Source organism: Globicephala melas, chromosome 17 (genome assembly GCF_963455315.2).
Source record: "Globicephala melas chromosome 17, mGloMel1.2, whole genome shotgun sequence".
In the NCBI taxonomy this organism is placed as follows: domain Eukaryota; kingdom Metazoa; phylum Chordata; class Mammalia; order Artiodactyla; family Delphinidae; genus Globicephala; species Globicephala melas.
The window spans coordinates 38,501,042-38,518,334 of record NC_083330.1 but is presented as its reverse complement, the minus strand read 5'-3'; the positions used below and the strand labels follow the sequence as shown (position 1 = coordinate 38,518,334).

Sequence of the window (17,293 nt, the reverse complement as noted above, 5' to 3'; positions counted from 1 at the left end):
ATCCTTTGTATTTTGGTGGTATCAGTTGTAGTATTTCCTCTTTCATTTCTGATTTTGAGTCCTCTTTTTTTCTCGGTGAGTCTAGCTAAAGGTTTGTTAATTTTATCTTTTCTATGCTTGTAGTTTCTTTGATCTTTCCTATTGTCTGTAGCCTTATCACAGCATCTGACATAGGTAAGTAGTTACTCTAAAATTTTGTTAAATATATTGACTTGTCAGAAAGAGAAAGACAGATACCGTTGTGATATCACTCATATGTGGAATCAAAATATGGCACAAATGAACCTATCTACAAAGCAGAAGCAGACTCACAGACATAGAGGACAGATTTGTGGTTGCCAGGGGGGAGGCAAGGTTGGTGAGGGGTGGATGGGGAGTTTGGGCTTAGTAGATGCAAAGTTTTACATATAGAATGGATAAACAACAAGGTTCTACTGTATAGCACAAGGAACTATATTCAATATGGGATAAACCATAATGGAAAAGAATATAAAAACAAATATATATGTGTATAACTGAGTCAGTTTGCTGTACAGCAGAAATTGATACAATATTTTAAATCAACTATGCTTCAATAAAAAAATAAAGACAAGTGGATAAAAAATTTACTGACTTCTAAAAAAACTTTTATTGGAGTATAATTTTTATTTACAATGTTGTGTTAGTTTCAGGTATACAGCAAAGTGAATCAGTCATACGTGCACATATATCCACTCTTTTTTAGATTCTTTTCCCTATTATAGAGTATAGGGTATTGAGTAGTGTTCCCTGTGCTGTACAGTAGGTCCTTATAAGTTATCCGTTTTATATTTAGTAGTGTGCATATGTCAATCCCAATCTCCCAGTTTATCCCCTACCCCCTTTCCCTCCTGGTAACCATAAGTTTGTTTTCTATATCTGTGACTTTATTTCTGTTTTGTAAATAAGTTCATTTGTACCATTTTTTTTAGATTCCACATATAAGCAATATCATATGATATTTGTCTTTCTCTGTCTGACTTCACTCTCGCTGACTTGTTTTAAAATGGACACTTAAGCTCATGTATTGCATATACGTACACATATATATGTATGTGTGTATGTTTTTAACTTTTTATTTTGAAATAATTATAGATTTATAGGAAGTTGCAAAGAAATGTATAGGGAAGTCCTGTGTACTCATCCCCAGATTCCCCTAGTTAACATCTTTTACAACTCTAGTACAATATCAAAATAAAATTGGCCTTGTTACAATCTGTAGAGCTTGTTCACCTTTCACCAGTTATACATGTATACGTGTGTGCGTGTGTGTAATTTTATGTCATGTCTAGCTTTGCATAACCACCACCAAAATTAAGAGACTTGATTGTACTATCACAGTATTCCCTGGTGTTATGCCTTTACAGGCAAACCCATCCCACCTGTCCCTAACTTTTGGCAATCACTAATCTATTCTCTGTCTCTGTAATTATATTATTTCATGAATGTTACAAAATGGAATCATGAAGTTGGGATCTTTTTGAGATGGGCTATTTTCATTCAGCATAATTTCTTTGAAGTTTATCTACTTTCTGTGTGTATTACATCATTCTTTATTGTTGCTGAGTAGTAATACATAGTGTGGATGTATCATAATTTATTTAACTTCAATCACTGAAGGACATTTAGGTAGTTTCCAGTTTTTGACTTTTGCAAATAAAGCTATAATGAGCATTCATGTACATCTTCCTGCAGGAAAATAAGTCTCCATTTTTCTGGGATAATGCCCAAGAGTTACATACATTATATTTTGGTATATGGGACATCAAAAATTCTAACTTTCCCATTATAAACTAATTAGCAAAATTTCTGTTACACGTCAGGAAGGAAAAAGTTAATAAATTCTGAAGATGAAAACTCAAATGATGAATAGCATTTTTGTCATGCATTTATTTCACTATACTTACTCATTTGAAAGTTCTTTTTCTTTTTCTAATAAAATTAGCTGATGGGGAGAAGGAAGATCAGTTTAATGGAAGCCCTCCAAGACCACAGCCAAGGGGACCAAGAACTCCACCAGGACCCCCTCCACCTGATGATGATGAGGATGATCCCATGCCATTGCCAGGTAGAAATATATCAGTGATAGTTTATTTTCCCCCTCTTGATTAATGTTAATAGTACTTTTTGATTAAAGAAAAAAAATTAGATGCTGGTAATCAAATCTTGATGAATATCCTCTGCCCCCGTTCTGCGCAGTGTTTTCTTGTGTTTTTTTGTTGGCAAGTGAATTTGTTAAAAGAAAAAAAAAATCAGTTAATCGAAGCTGAAGCAACATTACTTTGAAAATAAAATGTTAATGTGCTATAGTGGTATGTACAGAACAGCACCAGTAAAAATAAACAGTAGGTATTGGAAGAGATAAAAATCTGTATAGTTACTTAATAGCTAAAAAAGAAGAGGATTATTGTATTAGAACATAATATAGCATACTTTATTAATTATGAGCTGTGTTTATTTAATACTTTGTTTAAAGTATGTTTATCTAATACTATTAATATTTATTAATAATTAATAAAGCATACTTTATTAATTATGAGCTAAATCATCCAAAATGTCATTAAGTAGTTGCAGTATCCAATCCTTCTGCCTCATGTTATTTAAACAGTTAAAATAATCTGTGCCTTAAACCTCAATTTTTCAGTGTCTGGTGACAAGGAAGAGGATGCTCCTCATAGAGAAGATTACTTTGAGCCCATTTCTCCTGATCGGAATTCTGTTCCTCAGGAAGGTCAATATTCTGATGAAGGAGAAGTAGAAGAGGAACAACAAGAAGAAGGAGAAGATGATGAAGATGATGTGGATGTCGAGGAAGAAGAGGATGAGGATGAGGATGATCGCCATACAGTAGATAGTATCCCTGAGGAGGAAGAGGAAGATGAAGAGGAAGAAGGTGAAGAAGATGAAGAAGGTGAAGGTGGGTTAAATTAGCTAGGACTTCTGGTTTTAAGTGCTAACTAGCTTGATGTAGCTTTTAGTAATGCAGAAGAATTTGTAGCAGAGATAAATGGCTTTCAAGAAACCTGAGTCAGATTGTAGCTGGGCCTTAAGACTTGACTAGAGCTGGGATTTCCGTCTCTGTTTTGTGTTGCTAATTTATATTCTGTTAACGAATTGTTATATCTCTATTCACCCCACATCTTTAATCTCCTCTCTTTAACCAGCCAGTCTAAACTACCTGGCTGTGTCTCAGATCCAGATCCAGTTTTCTGGGAGAGAGAGTCTCTTTGGCTTGCTATGGTATCGCTGCCCCTTGATACCATCAGCTTTGTCCAGGGAAGCAGGAATATGCAGCAAATACATGGTGATTAGGGATTTGGTGATCTGTTTTGAGAGTAAAGGAGTGGTGTTTTAAGCTGGGTGGAATTGCTAAAGATGTCTGCCACCTAGATATTTTGGCAAAATGCTACATTATTTTTAGAAATTCAGAAGGAAAAATCTCAATTACACAGGGACATATGGCAGCATTATGCAGTCCTTTAGTTAGGCTTTATTTTTCCTTTGAAAGCAAAAAGAGATACTTAAGCTAATTGGCTCTTAATTTCTCCAATAAATGGAATGTAGTGTTAAAGTATTTATGTAAAATGACAGATTATCTACCTTTTTCTTTTATAAGATAGTACAGGTGAGCATCATTCTACGTGAGAGAGAGGACCATTCTAGTATCACAGTGGCCCTTTTACACAATATAAATAATTGGGTTATTGAGTGATAATCTTTTTAGCTTACCCCATTTCCAGATTACCACAAAATCCTTTTTAGATTTATTGTGTTTGACTGGCAAGTAGTAGTTAGATTTCATGCAGGCTTTGTTAATCAGAGGACATTTTAATAGAGAAGGTGAGAGAATGAGGCTGGTTAATTTGATTTTTACCAGAAGACATCTGGTGGTTATTCCAGAGTCAAGTCTCTATAGGCCCTTCCTTTTCAAATATGAGTGTATTGCTATGGCTAAATTGTTTTGAGCTAAAGAATGTCAAAAGAGGGCTGTTACTTGAGGAATACTGTAGGCTGTAATTGCACATCTCTGTTTTACCACGGCCAGGTAATAGTAGTGTTAAAAAGTAAAACCAACAAGTTTTCCATCTCTGGTCCTATATTACTTCTAGTCCTGTATTAATAAATAGAGGAAAAAGCTGCATGTGTCATAATATGAAAACTCTTTGTTTTGGCAAAGCTGAGCACTTTATATGAACAGATTTTCCCTAAAAACATAATACAGAACTGGGGAAACTGTGTGACAGGTAAATACAGAGAAGTGAAAGTGAAGGAATATGAAACTCATGTTATAAAAAGAACATAGAATGTTTTTTCTGGAAATAATTGATGTAACTTGGTATTTATGGTACTAATTCTTAGTTAATTTAATAATTTTGGCCTATCAATTTATTTTTTCCATCTTAAAAATACTCTCTTATGAGGGCAAGCTTAATTTCTTTCCTCCTGAAAGAGGTATTTTTGGTTTGTTTTTTGAGGCATTTCTAATTTAATTTTGTGAGGAAAAGATCTGTAGCAGAGTTAGTTGTAAAGCTGAACAGATATAATAGAAAACTTCGCTTATGAAGTTTCTCCATAATTATTCTATTAGAAACTATAAAATGTTAGTAATTGTTGATAAGATGTTGGGGCAGAAATTAATTTTGTTGAGGAAATCATTAATTTTTATTTTTTGCCACACTATTAAATGATTTTTTTGACAAACCAGATTGGTCTGCATTAAACAACAATGATGTAACAACTAAATATTATTCAAACTGATTTTCAGGGGATGATGGTTATGAACAAATTTCCAGTGATGAAGATGGAATTGCTGACTTGGAACGTGAAACATTTAAGTATCCAAACTTTGATGTTGAATACACTGCTGAAGACTTAGCTTCAGTTCCTCCTATGACGTATGATCCATATGACAGGGAGCTTGTACCACTCTTATACTTCAGCTGTCCATACAAGACTACTTTTGAAATTGAAATCAGTAGAATGAAGGATCAAGGTCCAGATAAAGAAAATTCAGGGGCAGTAGAAGCCTCAGTGAAGTTAACTGAACTGTTGGATTTGTATCAAGAAGATAGAGGTGCAAAATGGGTAACAGCTTTAGAAGAAATTCCAAGTTTAATAATAAAAGGATTAAGTTATTTGCAATTGAAAAACACAAAACAAGACGCCCTTGGCCAGTTGATAGACTGGACCATGCAAGCTTTAAATTTACAAGTAGCCCTTCGCCAACCCATTGCCTTAAATGTCCGACAGCTCAAAGCTGGGACCAAATTAGTGTCCTCACTGGCAGAATGTGGGGCCCAAGGAGTCATGGGACTGCTACAAGCAGGAGTGATCAGTGGATTATTTGAGCTCCTGTTTGCTGATCATGTCTCATCTTCCCTTAAGTTAAATGCATTTAAAGCTTTGGACAGTGTCATTAGTATGACAGAAGGAATGGAAGCATTTTTAAGAAGTAGGCAGAGTGAAAAAAGTGGCTATCAAAAACTGCTGGAGCTCATACTTTTAGATCAGACTGTGAGGGTTGTCACTGCTGGTTCAGCTATTCTTCAGAAATGCCATTTCTATGAAATTTTGTCAGAGATTAAAAGACTTGGTGACCATTTAGCAGAGAAGACTTCTTCTGTTCCTAACCACAGTGAAGCTGATCATGATACAGACACTGGACTTGAGAGAACAAACCCAGAATATGAAAATGAGGTAGAGGCTTCAATGGATATGGATCTTTTGGAATCCTCAAATATAAGTGAAGGGGAAATAGAAAAGCTTATTAACCTCTTAGAGGAAGTTTTTCATTTAATGGAAACTGCACCTCACACAATGATCCAACCTCCTGTTAAGTCTTTCCCAACAATGGCACGTATTACTGGACCACCAGAGAGGGATGATCCATACCCTGTTCTCTTTAGGTAAGACATTTTTGGCTTTGGGAAATATATTTTACCAGTCATTAGAGGCAATTTTATGTGGTTGGTTTCTTTTTTTTTTTTTTTACTCCGTCTGTAGGTCAAGGATACTTGATATTTTAAAATAAGTGGAACTGAGAAATATGTTACTGTGGGTGAGCTATATTTAGTTAATACTTAAAGTTGTAGTAGCAACTTAAGTTAAAGATAGTAATAATCAACAACAGTGCTTATATAAGCATGTCTGTGAGCAAGAATAAATGAGAAACCGCTGAGTGGCTTCTGGGAAGGTGGTACAAAGAAGATGGAACAGGAAGGAGAGAGCTTTTCAGTGTAAACCTTTTTGTACCTTATCACTGTAATACATTGTAGATTAAACTGATACTTTACTAAATTAATTTTACAGTCCTGGTTAAAGATATATTAAAGGTTTAATTGCCATTTGTTTCTGCCATCTAACTCTCTAGTTATCTATTGGTACAGTTTTGCCATTATTAGGTACCCATGGTAGATTTTTAAAATTTTGTTTTAATTTTTGAGAGTTTCTTTTTTGGCATTTTGCCTGTAAATAATTTTTCAACTAAATGCAAAAGTTGCATTTTTATTATTTTATTCCTTATTTCTGTGATTATTTTTTGCCTTGCTTTGGAACATAGTGCATTAACAGAAAATCAGTACTTGTCCTTTCTAAAATCTGTACCTATCCATTCCTGTTTTTAGCTGAAACTATCAGATCTTGCCTTAGTTTGAGTTCTTACAGGAGTGTAAGATGATAATTGTTAAAGCAAGGTCTGGTAGGAGATGAGGTCAAGAGTACAAAGTAGGAGTTTGGCTTTGAACAAGAGAAAGGAAACCTTATATGTATACAAATACAGATATCTTTGTAGTGTGGAGACAGTAGAGGAGACAAGGCACTTCTCACTGATCCTATTTTTTTTTTTTTTGCGGTACGAGGGCCTCTCACTGTTGTGGCCTCTCCCGTCGCAGAGCACAGGCTCTGGATGCGCAGGCTCAGCAGCCATGGCTCACGGGCCCAGCCGCTCCGCGGCACGTGGGATCTTCCCGGACCAGGGCACGAACCCGTGTCCCCTGCATCGGCAGGCGGACTCTCAACCACTGTGCCACCAGGGAAGCCCATTGATCCTATTTTTGATAAAGTAGGAATTGAAGTCATGCACTGAGGGTGACTGAGTATAAGAAAAGGGTGAAGCTCTCAAATAGTCAGTGAGGGGAAACGAGTAATTAATGGCCTACTAAGTCTTGTTTTTCCCCCATAATTGGAGGAGGTATGTTTGGGTATCAGACTTTAGGAAATAAAGGGCTTTGAATGCTGTGCACTAAGGAATTTGGATTTTTGTTTTTGTTTTTGTTTTGGCTGCACTGCATAGATTGTGGGATCTTAGTTCCCTGACCAGGGATCAGACCCGGGCCCCTGGCAGTGAGAGCACTGAGTCCTAACCACTGGACTGCCAGGGAATTCCCAGGGATTTTGTTTTTAGAATGTGGGAAGATCTCGAATATTTTGGAGTAGCAGATCTGGTATGATCAAAGTAGTGTTCTAAGATTATATTATAGTTACAAGATGTATTGCAATGGAAGAGAAATTGGAGTTATTAGGTAGATAAGCCTGTCTGAAGAGTCTAGGTGGTAGGTGTTGTGCTAAGTACTTGGCCTGATATAGTGGCATTTACAGAAAATGGGAAGACAGATATTGTGCTACTGTTGAGAGTTTGTGAAAAAGCATTACTAGGACTTGGCAACTGAACCTAGTAAGAGAAAGTAAGAAGGAGCTTTGATGTTTCTAGCCAAGGTAACTATTGGAACTGTGGTTTTATGGACAGAAACTGGTAAATTAGGAGGGAGAGTGAATTTTGAAATAAATAATTACATTTTGGAAGGATTAGTTTGAAGTGACGGCAAGGTTCATTAATGTACCATGTTGGGGTCTTCAAGATAACCCCCGAGATTTGCTAGATGGAGTCACAGGACTGTGTTGTAATCACGACCACGATTTATTATATCAAAAGGATACAAAACATGATCAGCAAAGAGAAGGGGTACATGGGACGAAGCCTGGGAAACGAGTCATAAACTTCCAGAGTCCTTTCCTCATTTAGACACAAAGGACCCGCTTAAGTCCTCCAACAACAAATTGTGACATGTGTGAAATGTTGCGTACTGAGCAAGCTCATTGGAATCTCAGCATCCAAGCTCATTATTGGGGGATAGCCATGTAGGCACCCAGTACCTAGCATGTATCAGAATTCCAGACTCCCAAAAGGAAAGCAGGTGTTCAGCGTAAACCATATTATTTGCATAAACAGTTTAGGTGCAGTGAGTATTCTTACCAGTTGATGGGCGGAAACCCTCCCAAAATCCAAGTCCCCAGAGGCCAGCCAAGGGCCAACCTTGCAAGCAGGCCTTTCTAAGAATAAACATTCTGAGGCCTGCCATGTTAACTATTTTCTGAACAGTCCATGAGGTGGTTAAGGATGCTCTTAGAGCATAATAATGTTCACCTTTGTGGTAAGAAGTTAGTGGAGGTGTTTTTATCATGACAGAAGCCTGAGTTTAAGCAGAAATTGATTGAAGAGGCAATTTTATGCTATGTGATTACAACTATATGACATTCTGGAAAAGGCAAAACTGTGGAGACAGTGACTGCCAGGGATTGGGAAGGAGGGAGGGATGAATAGATGGAGCACAGAGTATTTTTAGGACGGTGAAAGTACTCTGTCAGTAGCAGTTGGGTCTATTTAGGGGTGTTAGGTAAATTCAGACTTTTTCTACTAAAACTATGGGTACTAAAAAAATGGTTCTTGGATTTGATAAAAGAGTCTATTGTATTAAATACTGAAAATTGATAATTTGAGGTTTTTTCCCCCTAGAGGTACTAATTCAGATATACTACCTATAGTAAATCTGAATATACTATAAGTTTTTTATGGTATATGTACTATATTCTCCCTAGATATACTAATTCAGATATACTGATATGCCATGGGTTGAGTAGGACCATGGTTAAAAGGAAGGAGCATTTGATAAGTGGCCTGGAAGGAAGTCCCAGATTTTAAAGTCATGGTTGATTCTGGAAAGAGAAAACTTGTCACAGTTACTTATTAAACATCCTTTGAATGCTAGGAAAAAGCCTTACAGAACTTTCACTTTTGTTTGGCCTAGTGGATAGAAGGCTTGCTACTTACAGTACTATTTTAGTTAAAGCAGTATATTGCTGAAGATAAGGATTATTGCCATTAAATTTTTTACCTCTCTCCTGTCTAATGAATATTGAATAAATGAAGAATGTTTTACACTGACTTAACATATTTTATTACTTCTTCTACAGGTATCTTCACAGTCATCACTTCTTGGAGTTGGTTACCTTGCTTTTGTCAATTCCAGTAACAAGTGCACACCCTGGTGTGCTGCAAGCCACAAAAGATGTTTTAAAGTTTCTTGCACAGTCACAAAAGGGTCTTCTTTTTTTTATGTCAGAATATGAAGCAACAAATTTGTTGATCCGAGCTCTGTGTCACCTTTATGATCAAGATGAAGAAGAAGGTCTCCAATCTGATGCTGTTATTGATGATGCATTTGCCTTGTGGCTACAGGACTCAACACAGACTTTGCAGTGTATTACAGAACTGTTCAGCCATTTTCAGCGTTGTACAGCCAGTGAAGAAACTGACCATTCAGATCTCTTGGGAACTCTTCACAATCTTTACTTGATTACTTTTAATCCTGTGGGAAGATCAGCTGTTGGCCATGTTTTCAGTCTTGAGAAAAATCTCCAAAGTCTTATTACTCTAATGGAGTACTATTCCAAAGAAGCCTTAGGGTAATTTTATGCTTAATCCTTAAATTTTCTATTTTATTGGAAAACCACATCACTAATGGGGTAGTTTCTTGGAAGAATGTGTTTTGAAAATAAAAACTATAATTTTTTGACATAACACATAACTTCTTAATTAAGGATTAGAATGGTGAAATCTCTAAGATGTGGCTGTAAATAAATGAAATAGCAGCTTCTTCCAGTTTCATCACGGTGTTAACAAAGATTGCAGCTGTAGTACTCCTGCTAATTTTTGTGGAGGGGAATCCTAAGGTACAGGAACATACGTATACCATAAGAGTCATGAGGGCTATCTTGCTGTCTTCTGCCCTTCTAAGCTATTCTAAGCTATTCTAAGGTATTCTAAGCTAATACCTTCTAAGCTATTCATGGTGCTCGGATTTCAGAAGTGTTTTGACTGGATGAGGGGGATTGAGAATGACAGTAGTTTTCAAGAACTTGCCCTATAGGGCAGAGGGTTTTAGTGTATGAGAAGAGAAACATGTTCTTCCTGGTTCATGCCATGCAAAGCAGTGGCATCCTTTGCATCGGGGTCTTGATATGACTCCTTGAGTGATGGATCTTTTGGGGGGACCTGTAAAAGGCAAACAACAGTGACTTCTATGTCTAGCTGTATATTAACAGTTCTTTAGTGGAAGTCTGAATAATCATGGTGGTAGGTTGATTCATCACACTTGTTCCTATTTATCCAGAGTGAACAACCATTTTAAAGGAGACCGATGAAGTGTACTTCCTAATCTTTCATTGCTAATGAAGTACACTTATTAATATTTCATTGTTCTGATCTTATTTCTTAATAGAATTTCACTTTCCATTTTGATGCATGTGCTTCGTTATTACATACTTTTAAGTAGTGGTTTCAGGTGAATTGAAGGTGAAACTTTAAAGTGCGATTTCCTGTTTTCAGGAAGTCAGTCATGTTTCATTGTGAAATTCCTTGATCCCTTTAAAACCAAGTAGAAAACAATGTTAAAAATTGTTCCTAAAAATTTATTTTCATATCAAAAACTTTAAAACCTTATTTTGTTTCAGTGATTCCAAGTCTAAGAAGTCAGTAGCTTATAATTATGCATGCATACTTATTTTGGTGGTGGTTCAGTCTTCCAGTGATGTCCAAATGCTAGAACAGCATGCAGCATCTCTCTTGAAGCTTTGTAAAGCAGATGAAAATAATGCTAAATTGCAAGGTATGGTACTTGAAGTTATTTTAAGCATTTATGATATGTGAAGAAAAAAAGCCTTTGAATATCTGTAGTTAGTACTTTATCATGTTTTGATAATATACCTGGTAATACCCTGTTTTTAACTTTCTGAAAGTTAAGATACCTTTTATGGAGGTATTTTATATGGTGTTCTTAAAAAGATTTTTAGGAAATTGTTCAAAGTACCTTTTTCTGAAAAGCCATGGAAATTTCTGGGTGGTTGAAGTTCCTAATCAAAGTAGAATTAAAGATGAACTCAGAAGTTCAGTTTTGTTTATAGTTTGCATGTGTGTGTGTTTTCTATATATGTATTTCTAAGTACAACACTGTTGTAAGTACAACTTAGAAATCCATTTGTGGTTAACACGTGCTATTCTCAAGTGAAGAATGATGAATATGAACATTATTTTCTAAATGTATGTTGAATGAAGTTTATGGCAAACCTTATTATGTGGGCAGTCTTGAAAAGTTTAAGGGATTTAATTACAAGTTTTTATTATTTTATTTTGGTTCTTGGCTTTCTGACCTTGCCAAGTAGAAAATTTGATAACATTGAGTAAATGTTATGATAGCATGTGGCCTCTTTTCTTTCTTTTTTTTTTTTGTTTTGGCTGCACTGCACGACATGCGGGATCTTAGTTCCCCAACCAGGAATCAAACCCGTTCCCCCTGCAGTGGAAGTGCAGAGTTTTAACCACTGGCCCTGGACCGCCAGGGAAGTCCCAGGCCTCTTTTCTTTTTAATCCTAAATTTTATGTGCGATACCACCAGTAAAAGTTGGGTACTGCACTCAATTTTCTATATTGAAAATAGATTTTTTTCCCCCTGAAGTATGCCTTTATAAAAGGAGGGTATGCAGCGTCTTCAAAGGTAGTATTAATGCCTTACTACATTTTCTGTGTGATGCGTACACTAGTATTTGTTTTATTATTCCTTATATCTTTCATTTGAACACTATATATTGTACATATATGAAAGAGTTAATTTAAAAATCCGTAGGAAAATACTCAGATGTAAACAGTTGTAATCCTCAGGATTGTAGTAGCAAGGAAGGGTGACTACTATTTGCACTTCCCTCATTCATTCCTATAAAGTGTCTGGAACTTATTACGTGAGAATGCTTTTCTAAAAACATTTTTGGTGATAAAGTATAGGTTTTATGGCATAGCTTCTAGGAGAGTTTTGAGTTCGGTTGCAGTAAATGGTATATTTCATGTGTTTCTTTTATAAACAAAGCTTGCTGTTATTAGTTTTGGGGTGATAGTGATTACTTTTAACTTCGTAAAGGCAAATTAGGAAATTGATAAAATTTAAAATTCATGATAAGGGAAAAGGCACTCGGCATATGTCCCCTCATGGGTTTGATCCTGTTAGAAATGAATACATTTTGTGTATGCTTTTTTGGGGGTGTGGGAATCAGTGGCAGCATTAGGTGAATAAACATTATGTTATTATATTGGTTTATGAGCAGTTAATTTTATAATTCTTTTTTAATGTTGTAAGTTGATTGCTGCAAAAATATTCAGTATAGTTAGATGTAACCATGTAAATGTTTTAAGTTTTCAGAAACCAAAAATCTAAGGGTGGTAACCTCTTTTTTTTAATATATACATATATATATTTTTTAACATCTTTATTGGAGTATAATTGCTTTACAATGGTGTGTTAGTTTCTGCTTTATAACAAAGTGAATCAGTTATACATATACATATGTCCCCATATCTCTTCCCTCTTGCGTCTCCCTCCCTCACCCTCCTTATCCCACCCCTCTAGGTGGTCACAAAGCACTGAGCTCATCTCCCTGTGCTATGCGACTGCTTCCCACTAGCTATCTGTTTTACGTTTGGTAGTGTATATATGTCCATGCCACTCTCTCACTTTGTCCCAGCTTACCCTTCCCCCTCCCCGTATCATCAAGTCCATTCTCTAGTAAGTCTGTGTCTTTATTCCCGTCTTGCCCCTAGGTTCTTCATGACCTTTTTTTTTTTTTTAGATTCCATATATATGTGTTAGCATATGGTATTTGTTTTTTTCTTTCTGACTGACTTCACTCTGTATGACAGACTGTAGGTCCGTCCACCTCACTACAAATAACTCAATTTCGTTTCTTTTTATGGCTGAGTAATATTCCATTGTATATATGTGCCACATCTTCTTTACCCATTCATCTGTCGATGGACACTTAGGTTGCTTCCATATCCTGGCTGTTGTAAGTAGAGCTGCAATGAACATTTTGGTACATGACTCTTTTTGAATTACGGTTTTCTCAGGGTATATGCCCAGTAGTGGGATTGCTGGGTCATATGGTAGTTCTGTTTTTAGGTTTTTAAGGAACGTCCATACTGTTCTCTATAGTGGCTGTATCAGTTTACATTCCCACCAACAGTGCAAGAGGATTCCCTTTTCTCCACACCCTCTCCAGCATTTATTGTTTGTAGATTTTTTGATGATGGCCATTCTGACTGGTGTGAGGTGATACCTCATTGTAGTTTTGATTTGCATTTCTCTACTGATTAGTGATGTTGAGCATCCTTTCATGTGTTTGTTGGCAATCTGTGTATCTTCTTTGGAGAAATGTCTATTTAGGTCTCCTGCGCATTTTTGGATTGGGTTGTTTTATTTCTAAGCCAGTATAGTAGGACATTCATTTCATTTTAAAGCTTGTTTAAATAATTAGACATAAGTTCATTCCTGTATAAAATTTAGTTTATTGAAATGAACATGGATCTGATAATCTAAAACCATGGTTTTTCTCAGGAAAAGAATACCTTTACTTCCCTTGTTTTAAAGGCTTTGTTATAAAGGCTTTTATTTTAAAATATTATATTATGAATTACTGTTTTTGTTTTTAAGAACTTGGCAAGTGGCTTGAACCTCTGAAAAACCTTAGATTTGAGATTAACTGCATCCCAAACCTAATTGAATATGTTAAACAGGTAAGTAAAACTTAAAAGTGCCTTGATTTTACAGAACTGTGCGGTAGTATATAGTAATACTGTTTTAAATCACTTGTATAGGTAATGCAGTTAAGTGTACTTGATTGATTTACTCGTCTTGTGGGTATAGACTGGTACTGGGTATAGATGGGTATGTAATTGTGTGTATAATGAACACAGATGCACACAACTTTATTGCTTTCTATTACCAGCTTCTGTCCTACTTTTTTCCCTCTCAAATAGGAATATTATCACCTACCATTTTGATGACATTTACAAAAGTGTTTTAAAGTTAAATGCTATGATAATGTAACATATAATTATAGTTAAACTTCAGTGGAAAAGAATTTCCCTCAAAATTTGTACTTAAAAATTGGTAGAGTCAGTTCCAGATAATTGCAATGGGGACTAGTTCTGTTAATTTGGGATGGTTAAATCTGCAATTGAAGTAATTAATGAGAGTTGAAAATCATATAATTCATAATATTACAGTTGAAAAATGCATATACACTTCAAGTAATTCATAATGAAAAAATTCATTAAAATCATTGCATTGTTAGTTTTGGAAGTTTGAAAAGTTTTCTTTGCTCCTTAGCTGATCCAATGTGTATCATAGGAAGAAGGGCTAAAAGTGCCCATAGATGCATAAAAAGTTTTAAACTAGCGGGGCAGAATGGACCTTGAATTATCTCCTTTTTCATTTAACAGATGAGCTATATGTGTTGTGTATGTGTCTGTGTGTCTGTGTGTGTAAACCACCTTGGTCTTGGAGCTGCAGTGTGTTATTGAAGTAATGTATGTATATTATCTAATCTTTTGCTGTTTTGACCCACCAACAAAGAGCTATTTCGGTTTTATCTGCTTCAGATTTTTCTTCACTAACTTGTCTCCCTTCTCATTTTTCCTCCATCTCCCCTAAGAGTACTTTTTCCTCCTATAATGTCATCATATTCTTCTGTTCTTTATGCCTCAAATGATATCTAGAGTTTTTCATTATGTTCGGTCTTTTTTTAAGCAGAAGTACAGTAGTGTCCTGTAAATTTAGATGGTCAGGTATTTAGGGTACTTGTGCATGGTTAGGAGAATATATAAAGTATCCAATAAATATCAGATGGTTTCACTTAAAGTACTTAACCAATAAAAAGTTCAGTAGTAGAAATTTGAATACATACTGTAATTAAGAGTTTTAATTTTTGTGTAAATCCTTGTCCCATTAATTATGGTTATTATAAATGACTCTCATTCTAAGATGTACTAAAGACAGTTGATCTAAGACTGAAACTTCACTCTGTGGCTCCCTGCTGCCTTATGTAATTTGTGAATTATTGAAAGGCAGCAAGGAAGAAATTAGAGGAAAAGATAACCTAAGGTGGGAAACATATGAGGAAAAGGATTTTCTTATTTTTAGGTTTCTCCTCTGAGGTTTAGAAGCTGAATTAGTAACATTTTAAAGTGCTATTTCTTTTAAGTTTTTTTTAGCCATCTATATGCTGCTCCTTGGAAACTACAAAAATAAAGCAACTTAAACAACTATTTGTTGCCAGGAAGCATAGCGTGGGCAGGTGCTAAGGACATAGGCAACTGTATTTCTTTTTCCTCTAGCCATGCCCCAAATGGCCATCATAACTAGATTCTTGTGGTATCTGCATTTTTCAAAATGTATGTTATGTAGTGTTAAAACATTCCATCATGCTTCCTCAATTTTCAAAGAGCTTTAGTACCCACAGGGCTTTGTAAAATCAGTCGTTTCTTCCTTTTTGGGAAAGAGGATGTATAGTAAGAGTATCGAAAAAGGAGCTATTTTAAATTCTTTATCCACAGAGTTTCATACATAATCTGTATGTAGCCTTTGTTTTAGTCAGTACTTTTTAATATACTTGTGTTTGCAATTACTCATTTTATGTTCAAAATGTCATATATGGTACAACATATGCCAAAGATTATATAACCTTTATAAACTTCATTAGCCTTATTCATGTTTTAAATTTAGTTAAGAAGTTTAAAATGATGTAAGTACTTAACTTGAAACTCATATTTTTAACTAATACCTTCTCTGGGCCTGATAGGTACCAAGAAATTAAACTTTCTATTCATTTTTATTTTTGAAGAATATTGATAACTTGATGACCCCAGAAGGAGTTGGCCTTACTACTGCCTTGCGTGTTCTCTGTAATGTGGCATGTCCACCACCTCCTGTTGAAGGTAATGTGGCTACTGTACTTAAAAACTACTATTTTTTAGGCCTAGTATAAATACCATTTATTAAATAAAATATTCAAAATCTTAACCAATGATTAATATGTAAGTAATTAGAGTTTTTTTTTTTTCTCCCTTATTTATATAAAGGTCAACAGAAAGACCTGAAATGGAATCTTGCTGTCATTCAGCTTTTTTCTGCTGAAGGAATGGACACCTTTATTCGGGTGCTGCAAAAATTGAACAGTATTCTGACTCAGCCTTGGAGACTCCATGTCAACATGGGGACCACCCTTCACAGAGTTACTACTATTTCAATGGCTCGCTGCACACTTACTCTTCTTAAAACTATGTTAACGGAACTCCTGAGAGGTGGATCCTTTGAGTTTAAGGACATGCGTGTCCCTTCAGCACTTGTGACTTTACACATGCTCCTGTGCTCTATCCCTCTCTCAGGTCGTTTGGATAGTGATGAACAGAAAATTCAGAATGATATCATTGATATATTACTGACTTTTACACAAGGAGTTAATGAAAAGCTCACAATCTCAGAAGAGACTCTGGCCAACAATACTTGGTCTTTAATGTTAAAAGAAGTTCTTTCTTCGATCTTGAAGGTTCCTGAAGGATTTTTTTCTGGACTCATACTCCTTTCAGAGCTGCTGCCTCTACCATTGCCCATGCAAACAACTCAGGTATCACTTCCATATAACATGCATCTTATAAATGACTGCAATAACACTTTTTAAAAAGCCAGTGATTTTGTTTAAAAAAAACAAACCCTCATCTCCTTCCCCTAAGAAAGACATAAAATAACTGGATGAGGGTGAGATAAAACTGAAGCAAGTTGGTCATTAAGGAAATATGGGAGTAACATTTTAAATAAATTTTTGTTAATGTGAATTTTATTATGCTGTTATGTGTACTTGTACTTTTGCTATTTTTAAATCCTTTTCCCCCACCTTTATCATGTGTTAGAATTTGACATTAACTAGGTTGCTTCACCAATGGACTCTGCTCTACTGACTGCTAACCTGAGAACAATAAGATTTTTTTAGATGCATTGAATTCAAGCAAATGTTTAGTTGTATAACAGAAAATTAAATGTTTTAAGCATGCAGTAAAGATGTTCTTTTCATAACAGTTCTTCCTGAACAGTTTTTGTGACTATAAATAAATATTTTT

The 17,293-nt window shown here is 35.4% G+C and overlaps 1 protein-coding gene across 2 annotated transcripts in view; it reads left to right on the top strand.

Moving 5' to 3' along the window:
• VIRMA (vir like m6A methyltransferase associated) overlaps positions 1-17,293 on the top strand; it is a 61,329-nt gene that overhangs the window by 18,755 nt on the left and 25,281 nt on the right. For both annotated transcript variants that reach the window (XM_030862896.2, XM_030862894.2), the window contains exons 6-13: positions 1,964-2,086; positions 2,663-2,935; positions 4,784-5,924; positions 9,268-9,759; positions 10,807-10,961; positions 13,830-13,912; positions 16,021-16,114; positions 16,259-16,803. In XM_030862896.2, the coding sequence (XP_030718756.2) occupies positions 1,964-2,086; positions 2,663-2,935; positions 4,784-5,924; positions 9,268-9,759; positions 10,807-10,961; positions 13,830-13,912; positions 16,021-16,114; positions 16,259-16,803 (2,906 nt within the window). The remainder of the gene's footprint in view (positions 1-1,963; positions 2,087-2,662; positions 2,936-4,783; positions 5,925-9,267; positions 9,760-10,806; positions 10,962-13,829; positions 13,913-16,020; positions 16,115-16,258; positions 16,804-17,293) is intronic.